This window comes from Aspergillus terreus, genomic scaffold (assembly GCF_000149615.1).
Source record: "Aspergillus terreus NIH2624 scaffold_12 genomic scaffold, whole genome shotgun sequence".
Taxonomy (NCBI): Eukaryota; Fungi; Ascomycota; class Eurotiomycetes; order Eurotiales; family Aspergillaceae; genus Aspergillus; species Aspergillus terreus.
Window position 1 is genome coordinate 1,040,533 of NT_165935.1, and position 25,012 is coordinate 1,065,544.

At 54.1% G+C, this 25,012-nt stretch overlaps 8 protein-coding genes across 8 annotated transcripts; 4 read left to right on the top strand and 4 right to left on the bottom strand.

Moving 5' to 3' along the window:
- Positions 1 to 1,299, bottom strand: ATEG_08356 (DUF3431 domain-containing protein; the record flags this gene model as incomplete). The annotated part of the gene is made up of 3 exons (XM_001216977.1): positions 1 to 91; positions 364 to 990; positions 1,049 to 1,299. 3 exons carry the CDS (start codon positions 1,297 to 1,299, stop codon positions 1 to 3), a joined length of 969 nt encoding a protein of 322 aa, XP_001216977.1.
- A 3,297-nt stretch (positions 1,300 to 4,596) lies between these two features.
- ATEG_08357 (U2-type spliceosomal complex subunit CWC24) lies at positions 4,597 to 5,613 on the bottom strand (the record flags this gene model as incomplete). Its single annotated transcript, XM_001216978.1, has 1 exon — positions 4,597 to 5,613. One exon carries the CDS (start codon positions 5,611 to 5,613, stop codon positions 4,597 to 4,599), a length of 1,017 nt encoding a protein of 338 aa, XP_001216978.1.
- A 1,534-nt stretch (positions 5,614 to 7,147) lies between these two features.
- ATEG_08358 (putative nuclear migration protein (ApsA)) lies at positions 7,148 to 11,981 on the top strand (the record flags this gene model as incomplete). Its single annotated transcript, XM_001216979.1, has 3 exons — positions 7,148 to 7,552; positions 7,612 to 11,845; positions 11,905 to 11,981. The coding sequence occupies 3 exons, from the start codon at positions 7,148 to 7,150 to the stop codon at positions 11,979 to 11,981; spliced, it is 4,716 nt and encodes a 1,571-aa protein (XP_001216979.1).
- A 955-nt stretch (positions 11,982 to 12,936) lies between these two features.
- ATEG_08359 (class I SAM-dependent methyltransferase) lies at positions 12,937 to 13,560 on the top strand (the record flags this gene model as incomplete). Its single annotated transcript, XM_001216980.1, has 3 exons — positions 12,937 to 13,009; positions 13,102 to 13,507; positions 13,536 to 13,560. The coding sequence occupies 3 exons, from the start codon at positions 12,937 to 12,939 to the stop codon at positions 13,558 to 13,560; spliced, it is 504 nt and encodes a 167-aa protein (XP_001216980.1).
- A 695-nt stretch (positions 13,561 to 14,255) lies between these two features.
- Positions 14,256 to 15,351, bottom strand: ATEG_08360 (uncharacterized protein; the record flags this gene model as incomplete). Its single annotated transcript, XM_001216981.1, has 2 exons — positions 14,256 to 14,279; positions 14,326 to 15,351. 2 exons carry the CDS (start codon positions 15,349 to 15,351, stop codon positions 14,256 to 14,258), a joined length of 1,050 nt encoding a protein of 349 aa, XP_001216981.1.
- Positions 15,352 to 16,375: 1,024 nt separating this feature from the next.
- Positions 16,376 to 18,037, top strand: ATEG_08361 (uncharacterized protein; the record flags this gene model as incomplete). Its single annotated transcript, XM_001216982.1, has 4 exons — positions 16,376 to 16,486; positions 16,574 to 16,891; positions 16,960 to 17,076; positions 17,132 to 18,037. The coding sequence occupies 4 exons, from the start codon at positions 16,376 to 16,378 to the stop codon at positions 18,035 to 18,037; spliced, it is 1,452 nt and encodes a 483-aa protein (XP_001216982.1).
- Positions 18,038 to 18,887: 850 nt separating this feature from the next.
- On the bottom strand, positions 18,888 to 20,647 carry ATEG_08362 (uncharacterized protein; the record flags this gene model as incomplete). Its single annotated transcript, XM_001216983.1, has 2 exons — positions 18,888 to 18,905; positions 19,049 to 20,647. The coding sequence occupies 2 exons, from the start codon at positions 20,645 to 20,647 to the stop codon at positions 18,888 to 18,890; spliced, it is 1,617 nt and encodes a 538-aa protein (XP_001216983.1).
- Positions 20,648 to 21,350: 703 nt separating this feature from the next.
- ATEG_08363 (putative RNA 3'-terminal phosphate cyclase) lies at positions 21,351 to 22,766 on the top strand (the record flags this gene model as incomplete). Its single annotated transcript, XM_001216984.1, has 1 exon — positions 21,351 to 22,766. One exon carries the CDS (start codon positions 21,351 to 21,353, stop codon positions 22,764 to 22,766), a length of 1,416 nt encoding a protein of 471 aa, XP_001216984.1.
- Positions 22,767 to 25,012: the final 2,246 nt, after the last annotated feature.

Genomic DNA, 25,012 nt, shown 5'->3' on the forward strand with positions numbered 1-25,012 from the left:
TCAATCACGAGCATTTGCGCATATTCCAGATGTGATGACGCGCGTCCAGATAGCGAACCGAAGAGTAAGAAAATGTAGCCAAACGAGGTGGCTATAGCTAAAAAGATTGTATGTCTCCAAAATATAACAAGCCATCTAAGCAACGCCATTTCCAACCCCGGAAAACACGCTCTATATAGACTCTATAACATAAGACAAAGCAATAAAAGAATGGTCGCATAATATTTACAACGAACGTAGGTGGTGATGGGGTGGCCAATCAGCATTTCCCATATACCTGGCAGTAGCAGAGCTCTTCGTCAGGGCAGCTGGAACTTCCGTTAGCGCTCCGATCTTAGTTCCAAGGGATGGCGTAAAACCTACTAAACGGATTCTTTGCCAAAAATGACATGCCAGAGAAACTCCATGATACGACCGCTGCTGGCGTCGTCTCGGTCCGTATCAATCACCCATTGGCGAAACTTGATGTAGTCATCGCGCGGTCGTCGACGGACCTGGTCCCGAGACACGGCAAATTGGGCGCAGCAGGCGGCGCCGACCTCCTTCGGGGCCTGAAGGAACTTCTGGGTTTGGGCGTAGTCCCCAACGGCCGGGGACGTGGAGGAGTTCAAGGGCGGAGTGCTGGTGCCTTCAAACATCTCTTCCCACACCCCTTCAGTCACATGACGATTGATGCGATGACCGGCCTTGCACCCGGGGTTCCAATTGCAGCGGAGATTCACGTAGCCATTCTCTTGGACGAAATCGAGCTGGAGGTTGCGCATAGCCATGACATTATCGTGCAAGGGCGCATCGACATGCCAGGCCATGAAGAAACCCGCCCGGTGTGCGTGAAGGAAGGCGATGGTGGACGGGAGGTCGTCGTAATGGTCGATTATGTAGGTAAGGTAGGCCATGGATTCGTGGCCCTTGTTGAAGGGAGTTTTGAGGGCACTTTCGTTCTCTATCGTGACCCTCGACGGATTGACGACGTAGATGGCAGATTGCCAGCTGTGAGAATGAGAAATTAGTCCAGATGATCACGGGGTTCGAACGAGATATTCCATACTCCGGCAATTCTTCCTCCACCCAGCCAGTAGGCTCTTCCTCGAGTCTCGCCATGACAATAACTTTATCCCCCTTGAGGTCGGGGTCGGTGGTAGCTTTCCCGTGTGGTCGGTCATTGTAGTTTAACCAATCAATGAAGTACGCGCCCGCGCGATACTGGTTGCAGAGGTCTTCCAAATGGGCCTTGAGGAGGTAGAATGGAACGAGAAGTACCAGTAAGGCGCAGATGGCGAGTCGAAAGCCGCATTTCATGGTGAAGAGGTTGGGGTGATGGGGACAGGGATTGCCGAATGAGGCACCCTGATTATGGACTCGAACCGAAAATTAGAGCATAGACAGGAACCCGAGGTCTGAGAGGTCGTATGTGAGGTCAATGGCAGGTAGGAGTGAAGACCGATTGAAAGGGAAAGCAGACCGGTCGAAGGAGAGGCAATTGGGGAGGGACTGTCTTGAAGAAGGAGGGAAAGATGGGAAGACTTGGCGTGGAAGGAGGCAATGAAAGGGGGTCAAGGAGTGTAGAAGTTGGAGGGATTAGAGTAGCATGATGGGAGAAGAGAGGAGAAGAGAGAGAACACACAATGGACCAGAGAAGAGGCAACCAGATGGTTAGTTAATCTAGGTCCCCCAAGAGAAGAAGCAATGGTACGACTGGGGGAGAACCTTCCCCAAAAAGGGAGGGGCTTCAATGGCCACGCGTTGTTGAGCGACCAGTAGGGGACTCCTGACGAGTGGGGCGCGCCAGAAATGCAGGGACGGCCGGTGGATAACCTTAACCAACCCCTGCGTCCAATGAATATTTTTGCCTCTTCAACTCCCGCGGTAGCGCCCTCACCGGGGAAGCTTGGCTGTTTCCTTCTTCCAATCACGCTACCTGAATATCCTCCCTCACCCGCCTCTCTCCCCTCTCAACCTGCCCTTCTTTGTCCCATTGCGAAGGCGAAGCAACCAACATCAGAAGGCCACAAGGTTACCCGCGAACCACGGGCCGCACGTGGAGTTTCCCGTGGGATGGCTACAAGGGGCAAAGCCAAATGACGACGCCTGTCACAGCCACCGTGAGATGAACGGAGGGGAAGGGTCTCCAGGTGGAGGCGACGGTCAGACGCTGACCCGCGGTCCCTTATTTTCGTCTCTGAGCACGTCAGACGGGGGGTTGACAAGCCCTGATCGGCTGGATCGCCAGCAATTAGGCGGAGTCCTCACTCCATTCAGTGGACCCAAGCTCCATCGCTGAATTAGGTCAAGGCTGAATTCCTGAGAGACCCTGGAATGATGTCAACGAAGACCAGCGTAAGTAAATAAACAACCCGCTTCCACTTCCTTGGCATTGATCGTTCGATGATCGTGTCGAAATCTTCTCGGTCTTCTTGACAGGATTCGATATCAACATCCTAGTAAGTAGGGAGATTTGGCCGTGACCGTGCAGGAAATACTATATATTTTAAGGATCCCAATATATCGATACGACCACCCATGAAAGATATTATCTTCCGATATTTGATCTCCTGCTCTCTGATATTATTGCCATCCATAACCAGATACGCATGATTTGCCCGAATGCTATAAGAATACTGATGGTACACGGACTATTTATGCAATTGAGCTTGCAACCACTCATCCTCTTCCAGTTCCCCAGCGGAGCTTCGTTTGCCGGGCTCCCATTGCAACATCTTTCGTACCAAGCACAGAAACATCTCCTTGTCCTGTCCCTCAAGTCTAGTTTCCCTCTTTTCCAGCGGGTTACGTTCTGGTACCGGGATCCCAGCGGAGAAGTGACCTGAATCAGACATAGTGAGTGCCTGCCTCACCCAAATAATAGGACGATAGTTGACGCACCTTCCTCTGAAAAGAATTTCCGAGATAAGTTCCCTTGCGCAAGGAGACCTGGTGGCGGCGGCCCGAGAAGACTTATCATTTCAGCGAGATGGGCTCGACTTCGGTAAGTCCGCAACTCTGGATCCTGGCCGGTGAACAAAGATCCGTCTTCAAAGATGTCCCAAATCTGCAACGAGTCAGGAATTGCTAGCCTGTGCATTATACTACCAAGTCTCCTACCATGCATCCCGCATTCCATATATCAACGCCGTAGCTCCATGGTGCTTCCAAAATCACCTCCGGTGCCCGATAGATATCAGGTTAAATGTCTTCTCTGTGTATTTGATCACCAGGGACGGCCGAGCCAAAGTCGCATAGCACGGGGGCACCCAATCGCTTGGGCATTCGGAGTTCCCGAGAAACATAAACTGTTCTGCCCTCTACTTCCCTCCTAGGAGAAGGGTACTAGAGTTCGTTCGCTTCGAAATCGCTAAACACCGAGTCATCGTCGATGCCAAACATAAGATTGTCTGCCTTGATGTCTAATAGGCCTTCCGCATAAGTGATGGAAGTAGAACGCTCAATGTAGATTAGGAGCACATACCCGTATGTATGATCTTGCATTCTGTATGGAGATAGTTCAATGCCAAAAACAAACGATGCAGCACAACCGCTAAAACTGGTGTCGGCATCTCCGGACCGGGTTGCGATATAGAAAAGCTAGTACACTCTCCCATAAGGGAGGATGCACAAGGCACCGATGATTGTCTTGGGTCCAACGACATCGAACGAGTCGAGTAATGAGCGGACATATTTCCGGCCCGCATGCCGCCGTGAGGCCTCTCTTATGCGTTTATATATATCGAGCTCATCATCCAAGTGCCGCCCCATCGACGCAGATTTGATAAAGATCTTGAGAGTAACATAACGGCGATAACTAGTTACACGTTTGTTAGTGACTCGAGATCCATAATTACGGATCCTATGTGTCTCACTCCATGTCTCGTGCAAGCCACACGGTGGAGCTGGCTCCAAACCCTAGCTTACCCACGACCTGATACCGGTCCTTGAGGATTTCCCCTATTCGAGTCGGGTAATAGCGCGCAGATACATAGCCAGGGAGGGTCTCCTCTTCAATTGCTTGGCTTGCAGATAGCCGGACAAAGTTGGGATTGGAGAAATTAAGTGGTGTCCATCTTCGTCGAAAAAGGGGAACCGACCGTAGAACGGACGTCAGCATTTCTACGCCCAGGAAATGAATTGGCTCCAGAGCGCTAGAAGACACTTATGGGCGAAGGTAGACGGGATGTTGGGAATTGGAACACACTCCAGTACATGAATGGTTGGTGGAGGGTGAGCCGCTGGGGGCGGACCTACTTGGAGACAAAACAAACCGGGTCTATGCAGCAAAAGAACATGTCACGACTGGTCATAAGCGTCTCCTTGTCTTCATCGAGTTGAAAGCAATTATGTAAATCTCGACTATGGTGATGACCCAAAAATAGTTAATAAGACATCTAACGCATTTTTGAGACTCAAACTAGGGCATTCTATCGTTGCTATTTTCGGACTATATATGGTCTAGGAGTATGTAGCGTCACACTAGCCTCATTCAGAGACATCACAGAAATTCATTTAGCGTGCAGACCAGCTGCAGACCGACTGCCATTTTTATCACCCCCGTCGATTAATTGTACAGGAAAACCAAGTCCGGTCCAACACAGAGCTCGCAGCTTATGAGCTCTCGGGCTCTTCCTCATCGCTGCTGACCTCCTCGCCATCTGCGATCGCTTGTTCCCGTCGCTTCCGGGCTCGCTCTCTCTTTTTCTCCAGTAGCTGATTCAGCTTTTTGGCGGTGTTGAAAACCCCGCCTGTACTGGCGCCACATGCCGCGCACGAAGGGTTCTTGCGGTATCGCTGTAGGGCGCACGACTCGCAGAAATAATGCCCGCATTTCGTGACGATCGGATTCTGATACGATTTCTTGCAGATGATGCAGGCGAACGGAATATTCTCCAACAGTTCATCGTCCTCGTCATCATCGGCGTCCCCGGCGGATTTGCCGCCACTCCGCTGGGAGACCACCTGGCCGCTCACCGTCTTCCCCTTAGTATTAACCTCCCAGTCCCGATCGAGCTCCCAGCCCTGCTTGTAATCCTCTCTGGCATGCAGGTAGATGCAGCTATCTCCGAAGCCGCAATAGCCCGTTTGCTTGTAATCCTTGCAGACGTTGGGCATGTAGTCGGTGAAGGTCACCGTGCGAATGTTGGTGGGGGCTTTGATCGGGCCGAACTTCTTGCTGGGCGCGTCGGGATTCTTCTGGATGAAGGAAGAATAGTTGGCCGCGCCCTTGTAGGTCCCGTCCGCTGCTGCAGGGTCACTGGGTGTAGGTCGCGCTCGAGTCTTTCCGAGAAGATTCTTTTCGTCTAGGTCCTCATCGTACCAGTTGGAGTGTTTGGTGGCGTCGTTGCTGGTGGCCAAGGGCGCTGGCGCGGTGCTCGTGGGCGGCTGTTCATCAGACGGCCCTTTTCGCGGCGCGTTAGATGCTGATGATGCGGTCACTGCGGCATTTTTGCGACGTCGCTTAATCCTGCGGCCTTCGTCATCATCCGACGAGGTAAAGCCAGACTCGGAGTCGGAAGCCGGTGGAGGGGTGTCGGGTTTCTTGCGGAAGTTGGCCTTGGCCTTGGCGGATCGCTTCTTGAAGGCGAATTGAGGGACGTCGCCGGCCACCTGAGTGTCTTCTGGCATGGTGAGATTTGGCGGAGAAGAAGTTAGGGAAGTGAGTTGGAGCTGGGATGAATTGAAATTCAGAGTGGCGCAAAGGCTTCCTGTTTAGGACGGGAAATGTCACGTGATAGTGATTCAGCAATCACATGAATCGCTCGATGACAAAGACGGGAGAAAATGCCACCAGACGGTTCTACGGATGAAAGAACCCTTCCGAACAATGATAATAATGGAGGTCATAGTGGTACGTTCTATCGATACTCTTGCAGACAGCTGAATCTTCATTCTGTTATAGTAGGGATGTATCGGCCCAAAGATCTCATTGAACGGGGCTACTCCGCGTAAGGAGGATGCGGACTGACCGATCGGGCGGGGAGATGACGATGTACCCGATACCTGTCAGCCGTACCTGGGCGCACCCAGAATGCGGTACTGGTACCTCGTCTTTGGTACACCCGTCGATAGAACTTAGTTTCGATAACTTAAACCGGGCCGAATATCAGATCCATAAGAATGATATTGTTGTCCCTCTCTCTTAGAAGCAGAGCATCATTCCATGATCGAATTGAATCCGGTCCTGGGAGGAGATTGTTACGTATCCAACCCAACCCACGAACTCGTTAGTCGTCTCATCGTGGTCCGCACGGTCCTAATTCTCCTCTCTGAGCCGTGCGTGTCCTCTCCCTCCCTCTCTTCTCTCCTCTCTCTCCCTCTCTTTCTCTCTTTTCTCTTCTTCTCCCCGCCCCAACGAGTCGGTTCTCGTCTCGTTGTCGATCTGGCTGTGACTTCATCCTCTTCCACTCTCTCTTTTCTCTAGACGATTTTCTTTTCTTCTGTTCAATTCCGTTTGTCGTTCCTTCTATTGACTCTCTCTTTTCTCTCTTTTACCTTCGTTCTTAATTACTATTTTAATTTTCCCACGTGCCGGACTCCTTGTGTCCCACGACGATTATCCTCGTAATTAATTGTCGATACCTTGGGTTCCAACCTGTTCAAAGTACCTGATATCAAACCACTGTTGCGTGTTGTGGTTGGTTGCATCCTGGTCGCACGCACACTCGACCGTTACGGCCACAACGCGTTGTCGGTGTTGTTCTGAGTCCAGCGGGATCTCGGCCGCCGTCCCCTCTAACCCCAAAACAACAACAACAACGTCAACATCAACGCCAACGTCGACGTCAACACTTTCCTTCCCGACCCTCCCGATCGTAACTCATTCGATCTTCACTGCTCCCGTTGTCTCCCATCCGACCCTCGTCAACATTCAAACGACCCTCCCGTCCATCTCTGAGCTACTCCGACCGAGGATCGCGCATTCCTTCCCGCTGATTGTCGTCGCATCCCCACCTAACGCCAACTCTCAAACCGTCGAGACAGTTGTCAACAACCCCAGTCGCTGGTCGGCTCAACAATACCTCCACAGGCTCATCGGAGGATGATCGTGGTCTGATTCTCGCGCATAAGGATCGAGTCCGTAGGTTCGCAACGGTAGTCATCTCCCCCTGAGGGCCACCACCTGCCTCTCCAAATTTGAGCAATCCACCGTGAACCCATGATGGATGATCCTTTTGTCTCGAACTCGAGCGAGGGCGTCGTCACCCCGCGGGACGTGCCCAAGTTCTCTTTTGATACCCAACTCTTCAGTCTCGATGCCTCATCCCCCGCCCAGGCCAAGCGCGCCCTCGAGGCGCATCTCGCCGAGACCGAGCGCCGACTCGAGGAGGCCTCCAAGTTGGGCACGGCCCTGATCGAACAGCAGAAGTCCCTGGAAGAGAAGTTGAAGGAGGTGGAGCAGCAGCAGGAGGATGGTCAGATCGGTCCCGAGTTGCGTCGGAAACTCGCCGATTTGGAAAAGGAGTACAATGAAATCGGACGGGAGACCGCTCGCGCTTTCTTGGGCCCCAAACGTCTCGCTGGTGGGGACGACGCGCATCTGGGAACTCCTTCCCTGGATCCAAAGGTAGGGCTATCACGGGGATTTGATTGTCGATTCGGCGACAGACTAACGTTGTTCCGCAGTCACCACTGGCTTCCGTGTTCTTTGCCGGTCAAGCGACAAATTCCCCGAGCAAAGTCAGCGTTCCGTCGCGGAAACAGAGGAATCAACCCTCCAGCCGAGTCCACGATATTGAGTTCGCAACCGAGATCTCCACCTCTCTTCTGGCCCAGGTACGCCAATTGCAGGCCCTGTTGGCTGAACGAGAGGAGGCCTTGAAAACCGTCAATCTGGAGAAGTCGCGATTGGAGCTGGAGGCCGAAGGATATGCGCAGCGGATCCGAGTGTTGGACGAGAGCGAGGAGCGCTACAAGGACGAGAATTGGGCGTTGGAGACGCGGACGCATGAGTTGATGGCCGCGATGAAGGAGGCCGCTGATCGTGAAGGTCGTATCAGCAGTCACTTGGCCGCGGTTACTTCGGAGAAGAATGCGGTGGAGAGGGAGCTGGAGGATTTGAAACAGACAAACGCCAAACTCGTTGAGGATCACACAGCGGCCCAAAAAGCGAATGATGCCGAAATTCATCTCTTGCGGAGGAATTTGAACGCAGGAGATGCCGAGAAGCTTGCGCTTCAGCAGAAGGTGGAAGAGTTGAACTCCCAGAACGAAGAGCTTGCGAAGGCCGTGGCGATGCGCATCCGGCAGCACCAGCAAGAGTCGATTCGCGAAGTGTCGCTGGACAATGATTCGGATGACCAAGACCAAATTACGCCTGAGAACTCTCCCCCGCCGTCTCCCAACAAGTTCACTCCTCGTCACAACCACCTGGAGACTGAGACGCTGCGAAGCTCGCTGGGCCATGCTCATCGTATGATTCAGAACCTCAAGAGCACCATCCACCGCGAGAAAACCGAGAAGATCGAACTCAAGCGGATGCTGCAGGAGGCACGTGATGAAGTGGAGCAGCGTCGTCGTGAAGCTGCTGCGCCCACTGGCCCAACAAGCAAACGCCAGAAGACGAAGTCGGATTCCGTCCGAAAGCTTGCACGCCCCGATCTCCTGGGTGCCGGACGCAAAGGAAGGACCGAAGTGGAGGTTCATGATACTGAATGGGAAGACAATGCGGGAGAAGGAAGCCCATCGCACAAATCGGCGCGGAACGTCTCTAGAGGCCGCCCCGAAGTGCAGTCGTCTGATGAGCCCAGTGATGCATACCACACCGCTACGGAGGCGGACGATGCGTTTGAGACCGCTAATGAAAGAGAAACCGCTACAGAAAGCGAGGCGTTCCAGACCGGCATTGAGAGCATGGCCGACGACAGTACCGATTCTGATGAGCTCACAGAAACGGAAGACCGCGTTCAGACCACGCCCCGTGGCCGAGTATCGTCGTTGACTTTGGCGAAGGCCCGGGATCGCAACTCGTTCCAGAGCACTGCTTCCACGTCGGCAGATGAGGACGACAGTGAAGATGGCGGTTTCGCATCCCCCAGCCAGAATTCCACCCCTCGCTTCAGACTCCACAAGAAGAGAAGCGTGCTGCGGAAGATTCGCCCCTCAGGAGAAGCACCAATGGCATACGGCAGCCGACCACCTAGCGCGCGTCAATCACCTGCGACAAGCTTCACCCAAGCAACTACGGCCTCCGAAGGCCAGAGCTTATTTGCTGAGCTCGCAGAGCTGGAAGGTGGCGATGGTGAGGAGGAGTTTGGCCCACCGATGCAACAAGACACCGCTTCACAAGCTTCAACACCGCGTATGCTCCCCGTGTCCGATTCGAGGAGAGCATCGGAAATCTCTCTGGACACGCCCAAGCCTGCCATGGTCGATTCTGGTGTGATGACTGATCCTTGGGAGCCCGTTGTTCCAACGAGTAGCGAAGGCCTTGGCGAGCAGCCCAGTGCCCCTACGACCCCGACAAAGCCTGTGCCCGTGTATGCGGACATGGCGGTTGAGACGACCGAATCCCCGCAGGTGGTCCATTCCGCAACCCAGTGGACGCCACTTAAAGGCGCTCCGGAGTCGCACGACGATCATGTGGCATTCGTTCCCACGCCGCCTAAGATGGCGTGGGATGAACATGCCGCTGAAGAAAGGGATGCGGCTGTTTCTCTGCCAGAACTCAACGTTTCTGAGATCTCGTTTGAAGAGACGTTGCCGTTGGCTCCTAAGCTTCCCGAGTTAAGTACGTCGTACTTCGTTGGAGGTACCACTGAGCCGGTCGAACTACCCGCTCCCGAACCTCTGGAGATGGTTCTATCAGCTATCTCCTCGCAGCTGACGGAGCCAGTCACTGCCAAGCTCCCCGAACCCGAGCCGAAGTACGTGCCAGACATGGCGCTCTCAGTCGTTTCTTCTGAGCATACTTTGCCTGTTGTTGCAACGTTCCCTGAGCCAACGCCTCCGGCTCCAGTTGCCGAACATGGCACAAGCACGGACGTCACCGAGCTGTCGGTGTCTGTTATTTCCTTCCAGCAGACTGAGCCTATCGAGGCGACGCTGCCGGAACCGACCCCTGAGCCGGAGCCTACAGTGGTCGTGGACCCAGTAGTGACCGAAGCTCAGGTTCCGGACCTGACGGTTACTTTCATTACTCCCGAATGCACCGAGCCAGTCGCACCACACCCCAAGGAGTCTCCTCGGTCACTGGCATCGGAGCTTTCTCTGTCCACAATTCGCTCAGTGGAGACCCTACCCGTGGAGTCCACACCTGCGATAAGCGTGGTGCCTGTGCCCGCACCGCTGCCTTCCGGGGAGAACGTCCCGCCTGCGGAGTCTAGAGCTATTACAGCCGATAAGCCAACGTCCGATGCGCCGTCGGTTGTGGTGGCCGAAGACAGCCCCGTCGATCGTAGTGTTGGGGAGTGGGACAAGACGGGAGCAACCCGGCCGTTGAGTGCTATCTCTGGAAATACTGTCCCACGACATACTCGTCGCCAGTCATCTACTCAGACTGATCATGGGGCTCAGACCATTCTGTCGTCCAAGCAAATTGACCAGATCCTGATGGACCGTGTCTCGTCCCGACCCTTGTCGCCGCCTGACAGTGACCGGGCCAAGGAGCTTAGTAACTCCCCCTTCGCCACACCAAAGCCTCGTACACGTCCGTCTCACCAGTCATCCACAACTTCTCTGCACAAGAGACCTGGTAGTGCTGCTAGTCAGACCTCTAGCATTCAGAGCCACCCGCCTTTGCCTCCTGACCACAAGGAGATCATCATGGCCGCCGAGAAGAAGTCAATGGAGCTACGTCCAGCTTCTCCGGCCCTGATGGGCCCTCCACTTGCCCCAGCTTCTGCATACCGGACAAACTCAGCTCAGCGGCCGCGTACACCTAATGAGTCCGTGGGTCAAGTCAGCTCAGCTAAGAGCACGACTTCGCGGGTTAAGGTTAGACGTGAAAGCCTGGCATCCCGGCGGTCGTCCGTTTCATCATTTGCTTCCGAACTTGATGAGCGTTTCAACATCAATGCAAACCAAGCCGCCATGGCCCACGGATATGCGGCGGGTACGGATCCCCGCATGATTCAAGCTATCACTCAGACCATGATCGGCGAGTTCCTTTGGAAATATACGCGTAAGACAGGGTCCAGTGACATGTCTAATACGAGACATCGCCGTTACTTCTGGGTCCATCCGTACACACGCACGCTGTACTGGAGCACACAAGACCCTCAGTCTGCCGGCAAAAGTGAACTGAAAACGAAGAGTGTGGCAATCGAAGCTATTCGAGTGGTGGCAGATGACAATCCTTACCCTCCTGGTCTTCACTGTAGAAGCTTGGAGGTGGTGAGTCCGGGCCGTCGAGTGCGTTTTACCGCGACGACGAGTCAGAGGCACGAGACTTGGTTTAATGCATTGTCGTACCTCTTACTCCGGAACTCGGAGAATGAAGAGGACGACGGTAATGTCACGCTGGAGGATATCGACGAGTTCAACCCCGGATTCCGGTCCCGCTCTCGCCAAACAGCTCGCTTGTCGATCTCCTCTTCGCAAAGTCGGACTGCTAGGAATTGGCCCAAACAACGCGCGGGATCTGCCCTGTCAGTGCGGCACAGTGCGACCCCGGGCCGTCTCTCCCCTGCACTGAGTACGCCGTCCAACTACTCCCGCCGCAGCTCCTCATCACGCCTCAGTACGATACTGAATACCACGATCAAGGGCTCGTTCGGTCGAAGGGGTCCGAACCATGCTACCGCTAGCCTCCATGACGGTAGCGTCCACGACCAAAACAGTGAAGAGGATCTGCGGCAGATGATGGAGAGACAGGAGCAAGAGGCAGACAGACTCGAGAATGTCCGGGCCTGCTGTGATGGTATGCATGCACACTCTCTGGAAGGCTTGCAACGCTCCGTTAGCTAACTCTGAAGATAGGCAAGCACGACGTTGGCTCACTCGCACGAACAAGCCGATACAGCCCTCGTGTTAACCGAATCCACTCCCACCATTGATCGATGACTTTGCGTCCCACTTTTACCCTACATCGTACTTGATGCATTGCAGATTTGACGAGCGTGCAAGTTAGCATTTCAGATGGCCCATTACTCGTTCTTGTTGGTTCTCTTCGTTGGCCCTGCCGTTTGGAGTTAGCATCGTCGGTTGGCCTGATCGGCCAGATAATGCTGTTTGGTGTTCTCATATCCTCTCGTTTGGGAATCCTCTCCTCTCTGATGCATGGGCTTTTCCAAGTCATTCTTTTGTGATACTACTCCATGATTTCTTGATTTGATTTCCTTTGTTGATATTACCATCGGCCTGGCATGCATCCGTACCATTTTAGGTTATTCATTCACTCGGCTTGGCATGTTCCTCTCTTCCTTCACCTTGTGTGGATATCTACGCCAGTTGAAGCACTGTACTTTGTATTGTCTTTTCTTTATTTCTCTGATCTGTGATGACGAGATTGATTATGGAGGAGCCCATGCTAGGGGAAGACCTTATATCGTGATAGTGAACCAGCATACCTTTACAAAGGGTATCTTAATCCGTCTGTTCTGGATGTAGCATCTGCATGGTCTAGAATCTAGATCGTGAGGGGAATCCATCTCCATTCGGATTTCCGTGCCCTCGGTGATTAGTCAGTCCCCGCATGAGGGAACTCTCTTTAGTGTATCCAAACCATCCCATGCATTTATCCCTCTCTACCAGTCAACCTGTTGTGCGTGGGATATTTTGTTCGAAGACACCGTGGTTGTGTAGGCGCCACATATAGACAGCCATGGCTTCATCCTCCGAGCCAACCACCAGAGAATGGATCCAGTCCCTCGTTGAGCCCGGCCAGCTCCTCTTCTGGGCTATGACTTGTATAGCCCCAACCATGTCCAACAAACCCCATTGCCGCAGACTATTGACTGAATCGCAGACTACGTTCGAGTCAATCTCGACGCAGTGTTCAAGCGCGGACAGATGCTCGCCCCGCTGCTCCAGACAAGCAAGCTGCGCGATGAAGCCTTTGGCAAGTTCTGGGTCGCCTTTAGCAGTGAGTCACCCCTCCACCCTTCCCTCCGTCTCAGCTACCACCTGGAAGCGCGTGAATACCACCAAACTAACCCGCCACAGCAACCCGCGCAGACGCGCAATCCACCCAACAGCCACCGGCGCTGGACGCAGCACCAACGCCCGTGCAATGCTCATCAGACCTGATCCCGCCGCTGCTAGCGCGCGCGTCAGGCATCGTGCTCGACGTCGGCCCTGGCACAGGCACACAGATGCCATTCCTGCGCTCGCCGGCCATCCGGGCGATCTACGGCGCGGAGCCGTGCGCCGGTCTGCACGCGGAGCTGCGCGCACGCGCCGACGCCGAGGGCCTGGGTGCGAAGTACCACGTCGTGCCGTCGAGCGTGGTGGCGGCGGAGCTGGTGCCTGCGCTGGAGAAGGAGGGGCTTTCGGCTGCGGATGGGGCGGGCGTCTTCGACACCATCATCTGTGTGCGGGTGCTGTGCAGCGTGCCCGATATGCAGCGCACCATCCGCGAGCTGTATGGGTTGCTGAGGCCCGGGGGAAAGCTGCTTGTTGCGGAGCATGTGGTGAACCCGTGGCGGACGCCGAAGGGATCTGTTGTGGCGCGGGCGTTGCAGGCCGTTTATGGGTTCCTGGGGTGGAGCTGGTACCTTGGGAATTGCTGTTTGAATCGGGATACGGAGGCTGCGTTGCGGAGGGCGGCGGAGGCGGACGGGGGTTGGGAGTCGGTGGAGTTGGATCGCTGGTTTGGGAGGTCGCCTTTGCCGTACGTCTCTGGGGTGTTGGTTAAGAGGGGATAGTGAGTGGAGTCGGTTACGACTTATGTTGGAAGATGGCATTGGGACATCTACAGCATGGTATTGTGTGGTTTAGGGTATCAACATTGTCATGGACATCAACGCTAAGTAACACATGGTTATATACTACAGGAAGGAAGGGTATCATGTAGCCGTTAGGTAGGTTTCGGTCGTCCCGGCGGCCAAAAGTCGAAGAGATCCTGCGCTTCAGAAGTCCATGGGCCTTGTTGGCTAGTATCATCATCGTCATTAAGTGGGCTCTTGGATGAATCAGACCGGGGCGGAATATGGGCTTTAAATAATGGCGACGGATCGGAGTGTGCCTTGCGCAGCCCTGTCAAAGACGTCCTCGCTTTGATTGTGTGTGGGGCACGATTTCGGGTGTGATTTGGAGCCGAATCATCGTCAATAGCATCTAAAGCCTGCATTGTCGAAGCTGACGGGGTGTAGTCTGCAGCTGGGTTGGAGTCACAGGCTGTCAGATCGACGACCCTACTAAAGTCAGTTTCAAGCCCGGAATACCCTCCAGAGTACATACTGACTGCATAGTGGATGTCCGTGCGGATCCATGCCCTGGCAATAAATCCCTGTACATGAGCTTCTTCCGTGGCTTCGAGGTCGATAATCGAAGAGAGTTGGATGGAGGGTTCGGGCCACCGGCTAATGGAACTTTCGCGGCCGAGGGCGGCGGTTTGGCCGTAGCTGGGGGCTCAGGGCAGCTTCTCGATGGGACCGTCGGGGACTGTTGAGGATTTGAGGGAGTTTGCACAGGGTTCGGGTTCTTTTGTACGGCATTATCGACAATTTTCGACGGCACGGCTGGTGACGAGGGCTTCGACGGCACCTTCGACGGAGGCCTTACAGCATTCGCACTCCTTTGAGGAATGGAATCGCCTCTCCTCGGATAGCCTGTAGTCGTCGAAGGCTCCGACAGATCGATGACTTCCGGTTGGCGATGTGGACGGGGAAAGTCCTGTTGCTGCGGTCTGGCTGACGAATCCACCCTTTGCCGTTTTGGCGCCCTTTCGACTGTCTGCTGTTCATTCTGACTGGGCTTCGTACCATGCCGCTCCTCATACGGCGAGACCAATTTCCCAGCCGGCGCCGTCTTCTTAATCCCGAGAAGGTCATTGAGGGAACGGGTCGGCTGAGATGAGATCGACGATCGCACCGGCGTAGACGGACGAATAGAGGCGGTCGACTGATCTTCGGCCTGAAACGGCCATGTCTGACTCTTCTTGTGACTGTAGATGGCCGAGATGTCTGTTTCAGTCTTCTCCATAGGTTCGCACACCTGGATCAACACGCCTCGGTCTAATTCCAGTTCGTCACCATCCTGCAACGGCTCGTCCTGGCGCCAATGGTGATCTCCGATGAAGTTCCCGGTGGCATCATAGACCATTACACGCTTGTTGAAGGTGTGGAAACGCATATAGCCATCTTGCCAGCGTTTGGCTTTCCGTCGTAGATCGTGGGTATAGAGACATCGGAACTTGATCACGGGGGCGGTATTCTGGGTCGCGGGAACAGCCCAGGGCTGTTGCGAGGGACGGGGAGTTGACATATGGAGGACGAGGGCCCCGAGATGGCGACCCTCTGGCCGAGCACCATCGGAGAGGCGGAGGAAAAAAGCGAGGTGTTGGTGGTGATGGGTTGTTGAATGTGAGTTGCTTGAAGGTGACGCGGGAAAAATAAGGACCCGCAGAGAGCCTGAGGCTGCGGTCCCAAAGCGGTTTAGTGGGTATACTTCCTCCACTTCGTCTTGTCTATCTCAATGACTTCTTTTTCCCTTTTCTTCTTCTACGGAGTACCTCTTGTTCTCTATATTATCCATACATGCCTTTCTTCTCTCAGTTGTATCACCTTGCATCTGCCATCATGGTCGTGTTCACCGTCAAGGCACCTGTTTTTAGCCTACCATGCGGCTGCATAGACCAACGCCTTGGCAGAACCACCATGGGCGATTCCACGGCTCATGGCATAACCATCAGGCATCTCGTTTGTTGGCTCCACCACAGTCTAGCCTGAGCCCTTGCTTGCGTGAAGGAGACGAACCTATGGTAGCGCGAATATTGCAGGAACGGCCATTCTGGTCCGTGGACGCGACTCCAACCACAGCGGCGTGGCTGTGTTGATTCTCTCGACACATCGCGAACCTCACGACAGATTCAATGTTGGCTTGACAAATGCCCCCGGTCTTCGGGGTAACGATCTACATGGGTCAACCCACCTGGAACCCCTCCCCTCACTCCTCGCCGCCAACGATCAAAATGACAAAAATAGTGGCGTGGTCCAGAGACTGGGTGAAACACGCCTAGTGCAAAGCCCTGGAAGTTGCTGCGTCATCGGCTGTTTGAGCTGAATGAGGCTCTCTTTCCCAGGCTCCTCTTTTTCTCCCAGGCTCTCCCCTTCTTACCCTCCTCCGCGGCCGCTCGTCAAACCCCTTTCTCCCTGTGGAATCCTCATGCCGCGTCTCGCTCTTGACATTGACTCGGCCATTCCGCCCGTCGCCTTAATTTACCCATCCGTCTTGCCTTCCCCACACTGTCACTCCCAGCTCTTTACCCGTTGAGGGGCCTATCGACACCATGCAGTCCGTGCAGCGACAATTTGGCAGATTCATGAAGCGATCTGCCGATGACAGCCAGGTCGCCATTCTATTGAAAGACTTCGATGATGCAGATAAGCTACTGGGTAAAGTATGTGCTTGACCTTCCTCACTCGGCAGAATACGTCCAATTTCCGCTTGTTTTGGTTTTGCCGTTAATTGACCCCTCCATCGTCAGATCATCGAATCAACAAGTGCCTGGCGCGATGCCTGGTCATCGCTCCTCTCTCATCAAAGCCGAATGCTGGGCGAGTTCGAAGGGCTCTATGCTCCAATAGTCGGCTCTGCGGATACGTCGACTTCGCATACCCCCGTCGAGACCCCTGAAGCCACCATCGTCCGCACAAACAAGCTCCACGATGAATACGAAGAATTGCGCAAAGACCTGATGGAGGAGCTGGCCGCAGTCGACCAGCGCATGATCCAGCCTGCGTCCCAAGCCAAGGAGTTCATGTCTCCGCTAAAGAAAACCATCAAGAAGCGAGACGATCGCAAGGTTGGTCGCTGCCCGCCCGCCCATCATCAATTGAAACGACAATACTGATGCTTCGCTTCCGCCTTTAGCTGGACTACGAGCGCTATCAAGGGCGTGTAGATAGTTATGCCAAGAAGACTAAACGCTCTGACAGGGACAATGTGGCTCTCAGCAAGGCTGAGAGTGACCTGGCCAAAGCGACTGAGGTATGGCGTGGCAATACCCTATGCGATCCGACTCTACGGAGACTGACCGTTACAGGAATACCAAGCAGCAGACGAGCACCTGCGACAGATTCTGCCGCCCTTGATCGCCGCCGTGTTCTCCTTACTCCCCCGGCTGCTCGCGGCCCAGATCGAGATACAGAACACCATGCTCGGGCATTACTATACTGTCATCCTCAACTACTCGGAGCAGGAACGGTTCCCCTCGCCCTCCCCGCCCATGGAGCAAATCGTCGAGCAATGGGAGCAGGATTTCTTGTCGGTGCAGCAAGAAATCGAAAGCTTCGGCTGTCTCGCCAACGGCAAAACCGTGCGCATGGGCCATGGCACAGACGACCACCGCACCGGCGGCATCACCAACGGCCGCCTACCAAACTTGCCCAATGGACTGAACTTTCATCGTCGCCCTAGCGGCCAGAGCTCCACCCAACCCCAGCAAGCCTCTGCCCCTGCCGCCAGAAAGGCCTCTCAGCCGTCGCCACCCCTCGATACGAAACCGTCCCCGGTGTATGAGACGAAGCCACGTCCAACGGGTCTGGCCTCATCCGCCGCGTCGAATCTCACCGTGCCCAGCACATACGCCACTCCCTCGTCGCCGAACGACTCCTACACGCCTGCGGCCGCAGCATCGAGAACGGATTACTTCAGTCGCAGCCCGAGTCACCCTTCCAGTGGCTCCGGATCGGTTTCCCCGGGACATAGTGTGCTCGCCGCTGTCGCTGGGAAGAAGAAGCCCCCACCTCCGCCTCCACCCCGCGCAGGCTCCTCCAATGCGCTTTTCGTCACAGCTCTGTACGATTTCGGCGGGGAGAGCCCAGGCGACCTTGCCTTCCGAGAGGGGGATCGCATTCGGGTTCTGAAAAAGACAGAGAGTACTGACGAATGGTGGGAGGGTGAGCTGCGTGGTGTCAAGGGGAGTTTTCCGGCCAATTATGTGGAGTGAACGATAGCATACACTCCCAGCGATGGCATTATCCTGATGAAGCGCTTGTCCATCAAATAGTTCACGAGGGTATGAATTATAGCTACAGCACTATTGTTAATAATACATACACGTCTTTTGTTTTGCGTACAGTCTTGCGTCGGTGACATGCCATATCAGCTAATGAGGCTGCATATAATGCAAAATACTACCAGGTGTAACCAGAATAATGACAGCTGGGGTGAGAGTACAGGGTCGAAAGGATCGTCAAAAATGCGACCATGAAAAGATAAAGATATGCCAGTCATCCATGTATTGCATGGTTTAAACGAAAGCATCTTCTGTAACACTGCCATCGGAAACTTCAGTTCCCATCTGTCGACGTCTACTATCCAGGAACAATTCCACCATACGTTTACTGGATATCGGCGAGTTGTTCTGCTGAGATTGTGTGTAGAGATCCTTGTAACCCCCCGGCCGATCCTCGGTCTTGACGTTCTCGTTCGTCTGTCTAGTGATATCGCGGTAGCTCCGGGCCGAACGAAGGGAAAGGGCTCGGCCGTCTGGAGACAGTCCGGGAGTCTGATTGCCATATCGCAACTTCACGGTGAGTCGCGGATGCACGGCTGCCGGGCCTCGCTTCGGGGTTGGTGACTCGGGAGGAGCGAAGCGGTGACCCGGTTTGGGATGGATTGGAGACAAGCTGATAGCATTGCTTCGCGGACGCGTACGGCTGACACAGAAGGCATTCGGCCCAGCGTAGTTTGGAGATGTCGAAGTTGAATACGGAACTGCCGCCTTTTTTTCGGGCTCCTTCTGGGAAACGACGACTGTGCGAACGCTAGAAGACCGACTGAAAGGTCGGGAGAAGTTATTGTTGGTAGGCAGTCTGAAAAGGGACTCATCGTCAACAGGTGCAGGAGTGGAGCGGCCTTGGTCCTTGATGCGAGATGCGCTAGAGTCCTGACAATCATGGGCGAGGTCGGTTTCTTCCCCGTGGATTTGGGCCTCCTCTCTGTAATGGTCTCTTACCAGAACACCTTTGTCGAACCGTTGCATCTGAGTGTTCATCCACTGCTGCCAGTCTACACTCGGACGGATTGGCATATCTGCTGGAGATCGAGGTGTTCGATTGGGCGAACAGTACGTCGTCCTCTTGATCTCAAAGATTGTTGCTACACCAGGTTCGTCTTCTGAAACAGCGACCTCTATATCGGCGGCCTTTCCTTCTGACGCTGGCCCATTTCCGCTAATGGACCTCGAATAGACGCTAGAGGTGTCTGGCGATGCTCGGAGACCTTCTGGCGTAGCGAAGATGACGCTACCTGTGTCGTCCTCAGCCATCTTCTGCCCAAACACAGCGCGTGAAGCCTGTGGGGTTACAATGTTTGCGCGGGCGGTTGTAAAAGATCCCCGGGAAATAATGGATTCGTCGCTGGGAACGGGACGGATAGTCTGTCTGCTACTGCGCGGATACACAGACGACATGCGCGTAGGAATCGCACGATGTTCCTTGACACGACCGAACACAATTTCTTCTTCTGAGCTCCTCACACTGGGGTTGCCGATCTTTCTCATCAAGGCGGTATACAAGCGTTGACTGTCAATGGGAGGAGAGTATTTCGATGGACTGGGTGTGGAGGGCAGTTTCCGTTGGAGATAGTCAGCCGATGCAGGTTGAGAAAGATCCTGACCTGAAGTGGCCCTCTCATGGATGATGGATAAGTGACTCTGCTCGCCAGGTCGGCGCGTAGTGAAGGTGTTCGCAACAGTCGAATCCGCCCAGCTCGTGACACGAGAAGAGGATGTTGCCAGGCTTTCAAAGCTTGACCTAGGTCGAAGTTGGTTTGGTTCTTCTTCACTTCCAATCTCAGTGCTATGATGGTAATGCCTGCTGCGCGGTGAGCGGTTTTCCTGATCAAATGACTGGCACGGAGATGTTTGCAGTTGTGCTGGGTCACAGGGCGGCTTAGAATGGTTCCATCCCAGGACACGTTTGATACCTCTCTTGATAGACGAAGAGAACGACCGGGCCCTCCCAAAGGCTGGAGTGCTCCGATAGCGCTCAGCCGACGAGGGTGTATCATATGGATCGACGCCGGAGGTGCTGGTGGAACGGCACGTTTTTCTAAATGGCCTGTAGTCTCTCCTTGGTTTAAGTGTGAATAGAGACGAATGTCGACTCTGAGCGTCATTGGCGATGCTGTTCTTTTCGAACTCAGATCGAGCTAACTGGATTGCAGCCTCCTGGCTTCTCGCATGCCGAATTGGATGTGAAGACCTAGCACCTCCTCTGAGAAAAGACATCGACCGTCTCAAAGTTCCGTGAGAGAGGGGGGATCCAAGGGCTTGGTCCCCATCTTCTGGATGTGAGTGTCCATAGGAAATGTGAGAAAGGCGTTGCCTGGGTGCGAACATGGACCGGGACCTACGAAGCCGGCGATACGACGAAGGGAGCGACGCGTTGCGGCCATCTAGACCGCCGAACTCATTGATGGAGGGCAGAGTCGCAAGTGAGATCTGGTCATTATCTTGGGGTTCGACCTCGCGTGCCATAGGCTTGCGAGCAGGGGTATGGTCGCCTCGATCCTGGGTATAGTTTGAGCGATGGTATCGTCTCGGAACGGCCATGCTGCTGGGACCGCCCAAAGAATCATACGAGCGCCTGGAATCCGTGGAAGACCGCTCGGCGGAACGTCGCATGGCCAGAGACGCTGCGACGGTAGCTTGGTGTTTTGCATCCTCCGCGTCAAACGGTTCGGAGCATAAGGAGGACCGAGGAGTGCGAGATCCTCTTCGGATGGTGCGTGTTGACATGCTCCTGCGCAGATATCCTTTCCCACTGTAGGGGGCCGGTGAACTCATTCTGAGAACTGTGAACACACTGGGATAGACCTGTGGATCCGATAGAGAATGAAGATGCTCTGCTGGATAGATGCGATGGTGAGGGTCGAAGCCGCCGCAAGGACGGCTTGCCTTTTGATGTCGCCATTATGGGCAACAAGGGGAAAGAGCGCGACAGCGGTTGCTGTTGTTGCTCCATCGATAAGTTGATGTCGAGAGGAAGTCACGGTGTTGGACCTGGTATGATACGAGTCATTGTGGCTGCAGGTGGGACGGGTGAGTCATGACTGCGCCTCCATGATGTCTGCATGGCCACATTTTGAGTCAGTCACCGGAATGAGAGTGCACATAACGAGCGTGTATATAAAGAGAATATGGGTGGAAGTTGACCTCAATTGAGCATCAAAAAGCCAAACTCCAGATTCCAGGACACCGAACAGTGGGGCTGGTTATACCAACAATATTCGAATTACCCACAATATATGGCGATATGGCTCGAGAGCCACCCCAGAGCCAGGAAACAGTACCCACGAGCCCCCTGGACTTGGACGGGCGAACCCTCGAAGGCGGGGGACAGCTCGTTCGCATCGCTGTCGCGCTCGCCGCTCTCACCGGCCAAGCCATCCGGATCAACCATATTCGAGGAAATCGACCAGGCAAAAAGGGCCTGAAAGGCTCGCACATTGCCGCGATCAAGTTTCTCGCCGAACTCAGCGGCGCAACTGTGTCGGGGGTGGAGTTGGGATCGTCAACGCTGACCTTCAGTCCTCCATCACCGCAGGGCCGCAGCGTCGCGGTCAGGTCTGATATCCATATCGAACAGGCCACGGCAGGATCCGTGTTTCTCGTTTTCCAAGCCCTATATCCTTATCTCTTACATGCTGGGACGAGGTCGCCGACGACTCCGCATCCAATCACGCTCACCATCACCGGTGGAACCAATGTGTCGTTTTCGCCATCATTCGATTACGTGGCGCAGGTGCTAGTCCCCAACTTGGCACGGATCGGGTTGCCCTCTCTCGAGGTCTGTCTGGACCGTCGTGGGTGGGCGACGGGGCCAATTAATCTAGGAAAGGTGACGATACGGGTGGATCCATTGCGTCGCCGCGAAGACAGCAACGATAGCCCAATTTCCCCCTTGCCGTCCATTGACCTGGGGAATCATCGGCGGGGATCGGTTACCCAGATCGATATTACGGTCCTTGCACCGGATAACCCGGTTTTGGGACGGACAGGGAAGAGGACGGCCAGCCGTGGAGGGCGTCATCAGCATATCTCTGACCAGGACTGGGAAATTGGTCGTTCAGGTGAACCCACTGCTACAATCCGCAACTGTGTTGAGAAAGAGGTCCTTGTAGGGCTGCAGAAGGGGATGAGGACCCTACCCCCGTGGGTGCTCCATGCGCAAAGCTCCTCAAGGGACGACGGTGAGAAGGGCGACAGCGTGCCTGTGCGGATCCACACCAGCGAGGGTACTTGTCATTTTTCGCACTTGTATGTATTAATTGTGGCGCACACCTCGACCGGGTTCAAGATCGGACATGACGCTCTGTATGGAGGCGCTAAGGGCGAACGGCGCCGGCGGCAGACTGGGGGCCAGGACCGCCACGCGTCCCGGGAAACGGTTGTGGCAGCTCGAGAGCTAGCGAAGGATTGCGTGGCGGGATTCCTCCGGGAATTGTATGATGCACGCTTGCAAGGGTCTGCTTTGGACGGCGCTGGTGATCGGCCTTGCGTGGACGAGTATATGCGAGACCAGGTGGTGGTCTTTGAAACGCTGGGAAGAAGAGTAGGGGGGAACGAACGGATTTGTGGGGAAGATGAGCGATATTGGAGTCTGCATACGAGGACGGCGCAATGGGTGTGTGAAGAGATTCTGCAGAACTCCAAGAGAGGGACGGGGTGAAGAAGAGCCGCCATATACGCAGTCTACATAATTCACGTGACGAATACTTGACGGGCATGAAGGCAGGAATAATCAAATTAACAATAGATAGACACTCGGTTGAAGAAATGGGTATGATAACAACCGGCTCGCACACACAACAATCGACAGAATCCCCAACCAAACCAAACGAGAGACGGATGTCCGCCAGCGCCTTTCCCGCCATCCCGCAGCAGATTCATGATGACGCTCTATCGGTATGACCTCCCAGCACGTCGGTTTGTTGTTGGTTGTTGTGCCATCCCGAGGTCAAGTCCAGCCCAGCCATCACCCACCCGGGAAACCAATCATTAGAAACGAGAAATCGGACATGCTGAGCCTCCCAGTATATGATGCATAGGTACACACAAAGGAAAGTAAACGATGGCAACCCCGGAACCGACAAAGCCGCCTTAAAGGCAAAGGAACCGGAGATTGAGGGAGGAGGTGGGGAAGTAGGAAGATGGGTATAACAGTGATAAGGAAATAACCCGATAGGGTTGATCAAACTCCTAGCCATGCATCGCATCGAAATGGGCGTTGAAATCGTCCGAACGCACGAGAACCGAGAGTCGTGGCCCCAGCCAGCAGGACCGTCGCGACTGACTCATTCCCCTTGAACGGGTGGCGAGCTTTACAGCAGTTCTCGAGGCACGGCAGTCTTGTATGGTGAATTATTTAGGATCTCCGAGGGCAGTTCTCGTCGGTAATCGCGTGGTTGCGCAAAGGGAGACGCTGCGCGAGGACGACGGAGGTTCAATTGCTAAGCTAGCGATTAGTGCGACTGGATAGTGAAGACAGAACTAGAAGTAAACCTACCACGCAGTCGGAGCATTTGCCTCCCTGGATATTCGCGCGGCCGCGACAGCCGCGAGGATAATTGGCGCAAGAGAACATGATGAAAGGATGGATGGGATTGTCGCAACGAGACTGGGACGAGAAGAGAATCGAGGGTCGAATCCGCAGAGAGAGACGAGGTTGGATCACAAAGAGACGAAGTCGACGGATGAACGGATAGTTCCTTCCAGGGAGCACCCTTTTTGTTCTTTGGCAAATGGGGGAATTTTTTCAGCCCTTCTCCTGCGCACAGGGCTGAAACAGGGACGGAATTTGGCGACGGGCCCAAAAAGGGGAAGAGAGACCCAAGCCGAAACGGCGACCGAAGTCACGGCTGAGACTGAGACAGGCGAGGAATTGGCGATGATCGAAGGAATCCAGGCAGTAATCGATTGTCCCCGACAGGCCCAAGCCACACTCAATTACGTCAAGATCGGGGCCGTTGTTCTGCAGTGAGTGGCACTAAACACTAGCGTGGACTGCGCCACCGAAAAGGAGAGAAGGGTGATCGTGGAATGGAGTGAAAGGCCGACAGGAAAGGCAGGAAGAAAGTAACGGGTGGTGGTGGTGAAAGTTGTAGAAGTTGGAGAACCTTGGGTTTATATCACCGGGTGATGCGACGGTTTTATAATTCTTTATTCAGAATAATGGTGATTATTTTTTGATTTTCTCCTTTAGGCATATTCGATTTCATTTTATTATTTCCCTTAATATTATCCTGTATTTTTTTTTTTTTATTTGATTACGGCCGGATTCTAGAAAAGTCCAATCAGCGTGCCGCGAATCGGATTGGGGATCGATTTAGGGCTCCAGCAGTCCAGACCCTCTTCTTTTTTTTTTTTTTCTCTCTTCCTCTTATTTCTCTCACCACGATAATAATAATAAAACAGTACAATTTATCTTCAATATAATAAAAATCAGATAATCTATATGAAATCAAAGCCAACACCATTGAGTTCGTACTCTGCACTGCCATCAGAATAATCCAACGTCCATCCCCATTGTCAGAACTCTTTGTCATGCCGGATATTCTTAGTGCTGTGGACTTGTCCCGCCAATCCTCCAGAACAGACCAGAAAAAGACCAGAAAAACCGGTCGTACTGACTAGTAGCGAATCCCGGTCGGGATCCCCGGACTCCTTAGTACTACTTGGGTATCTGGTAGGCAGGGAGGCCTCTAAAGCCTACCGCGATCTTTATACTCCCTGTTGATACCCGAGTCTATAGAGGGAAATCCTAAAAGATAACCCATGTCACAGCTTGATGATAATAATATAAATGTACTCCGTAATACATAATCTCAATAATCAGCCAACAGACAATACGAATCACAAGGCTACTTAGGCGAACAGGCACAGTCGGACGGACCCCCACTGGTCCCAATCGCCGGT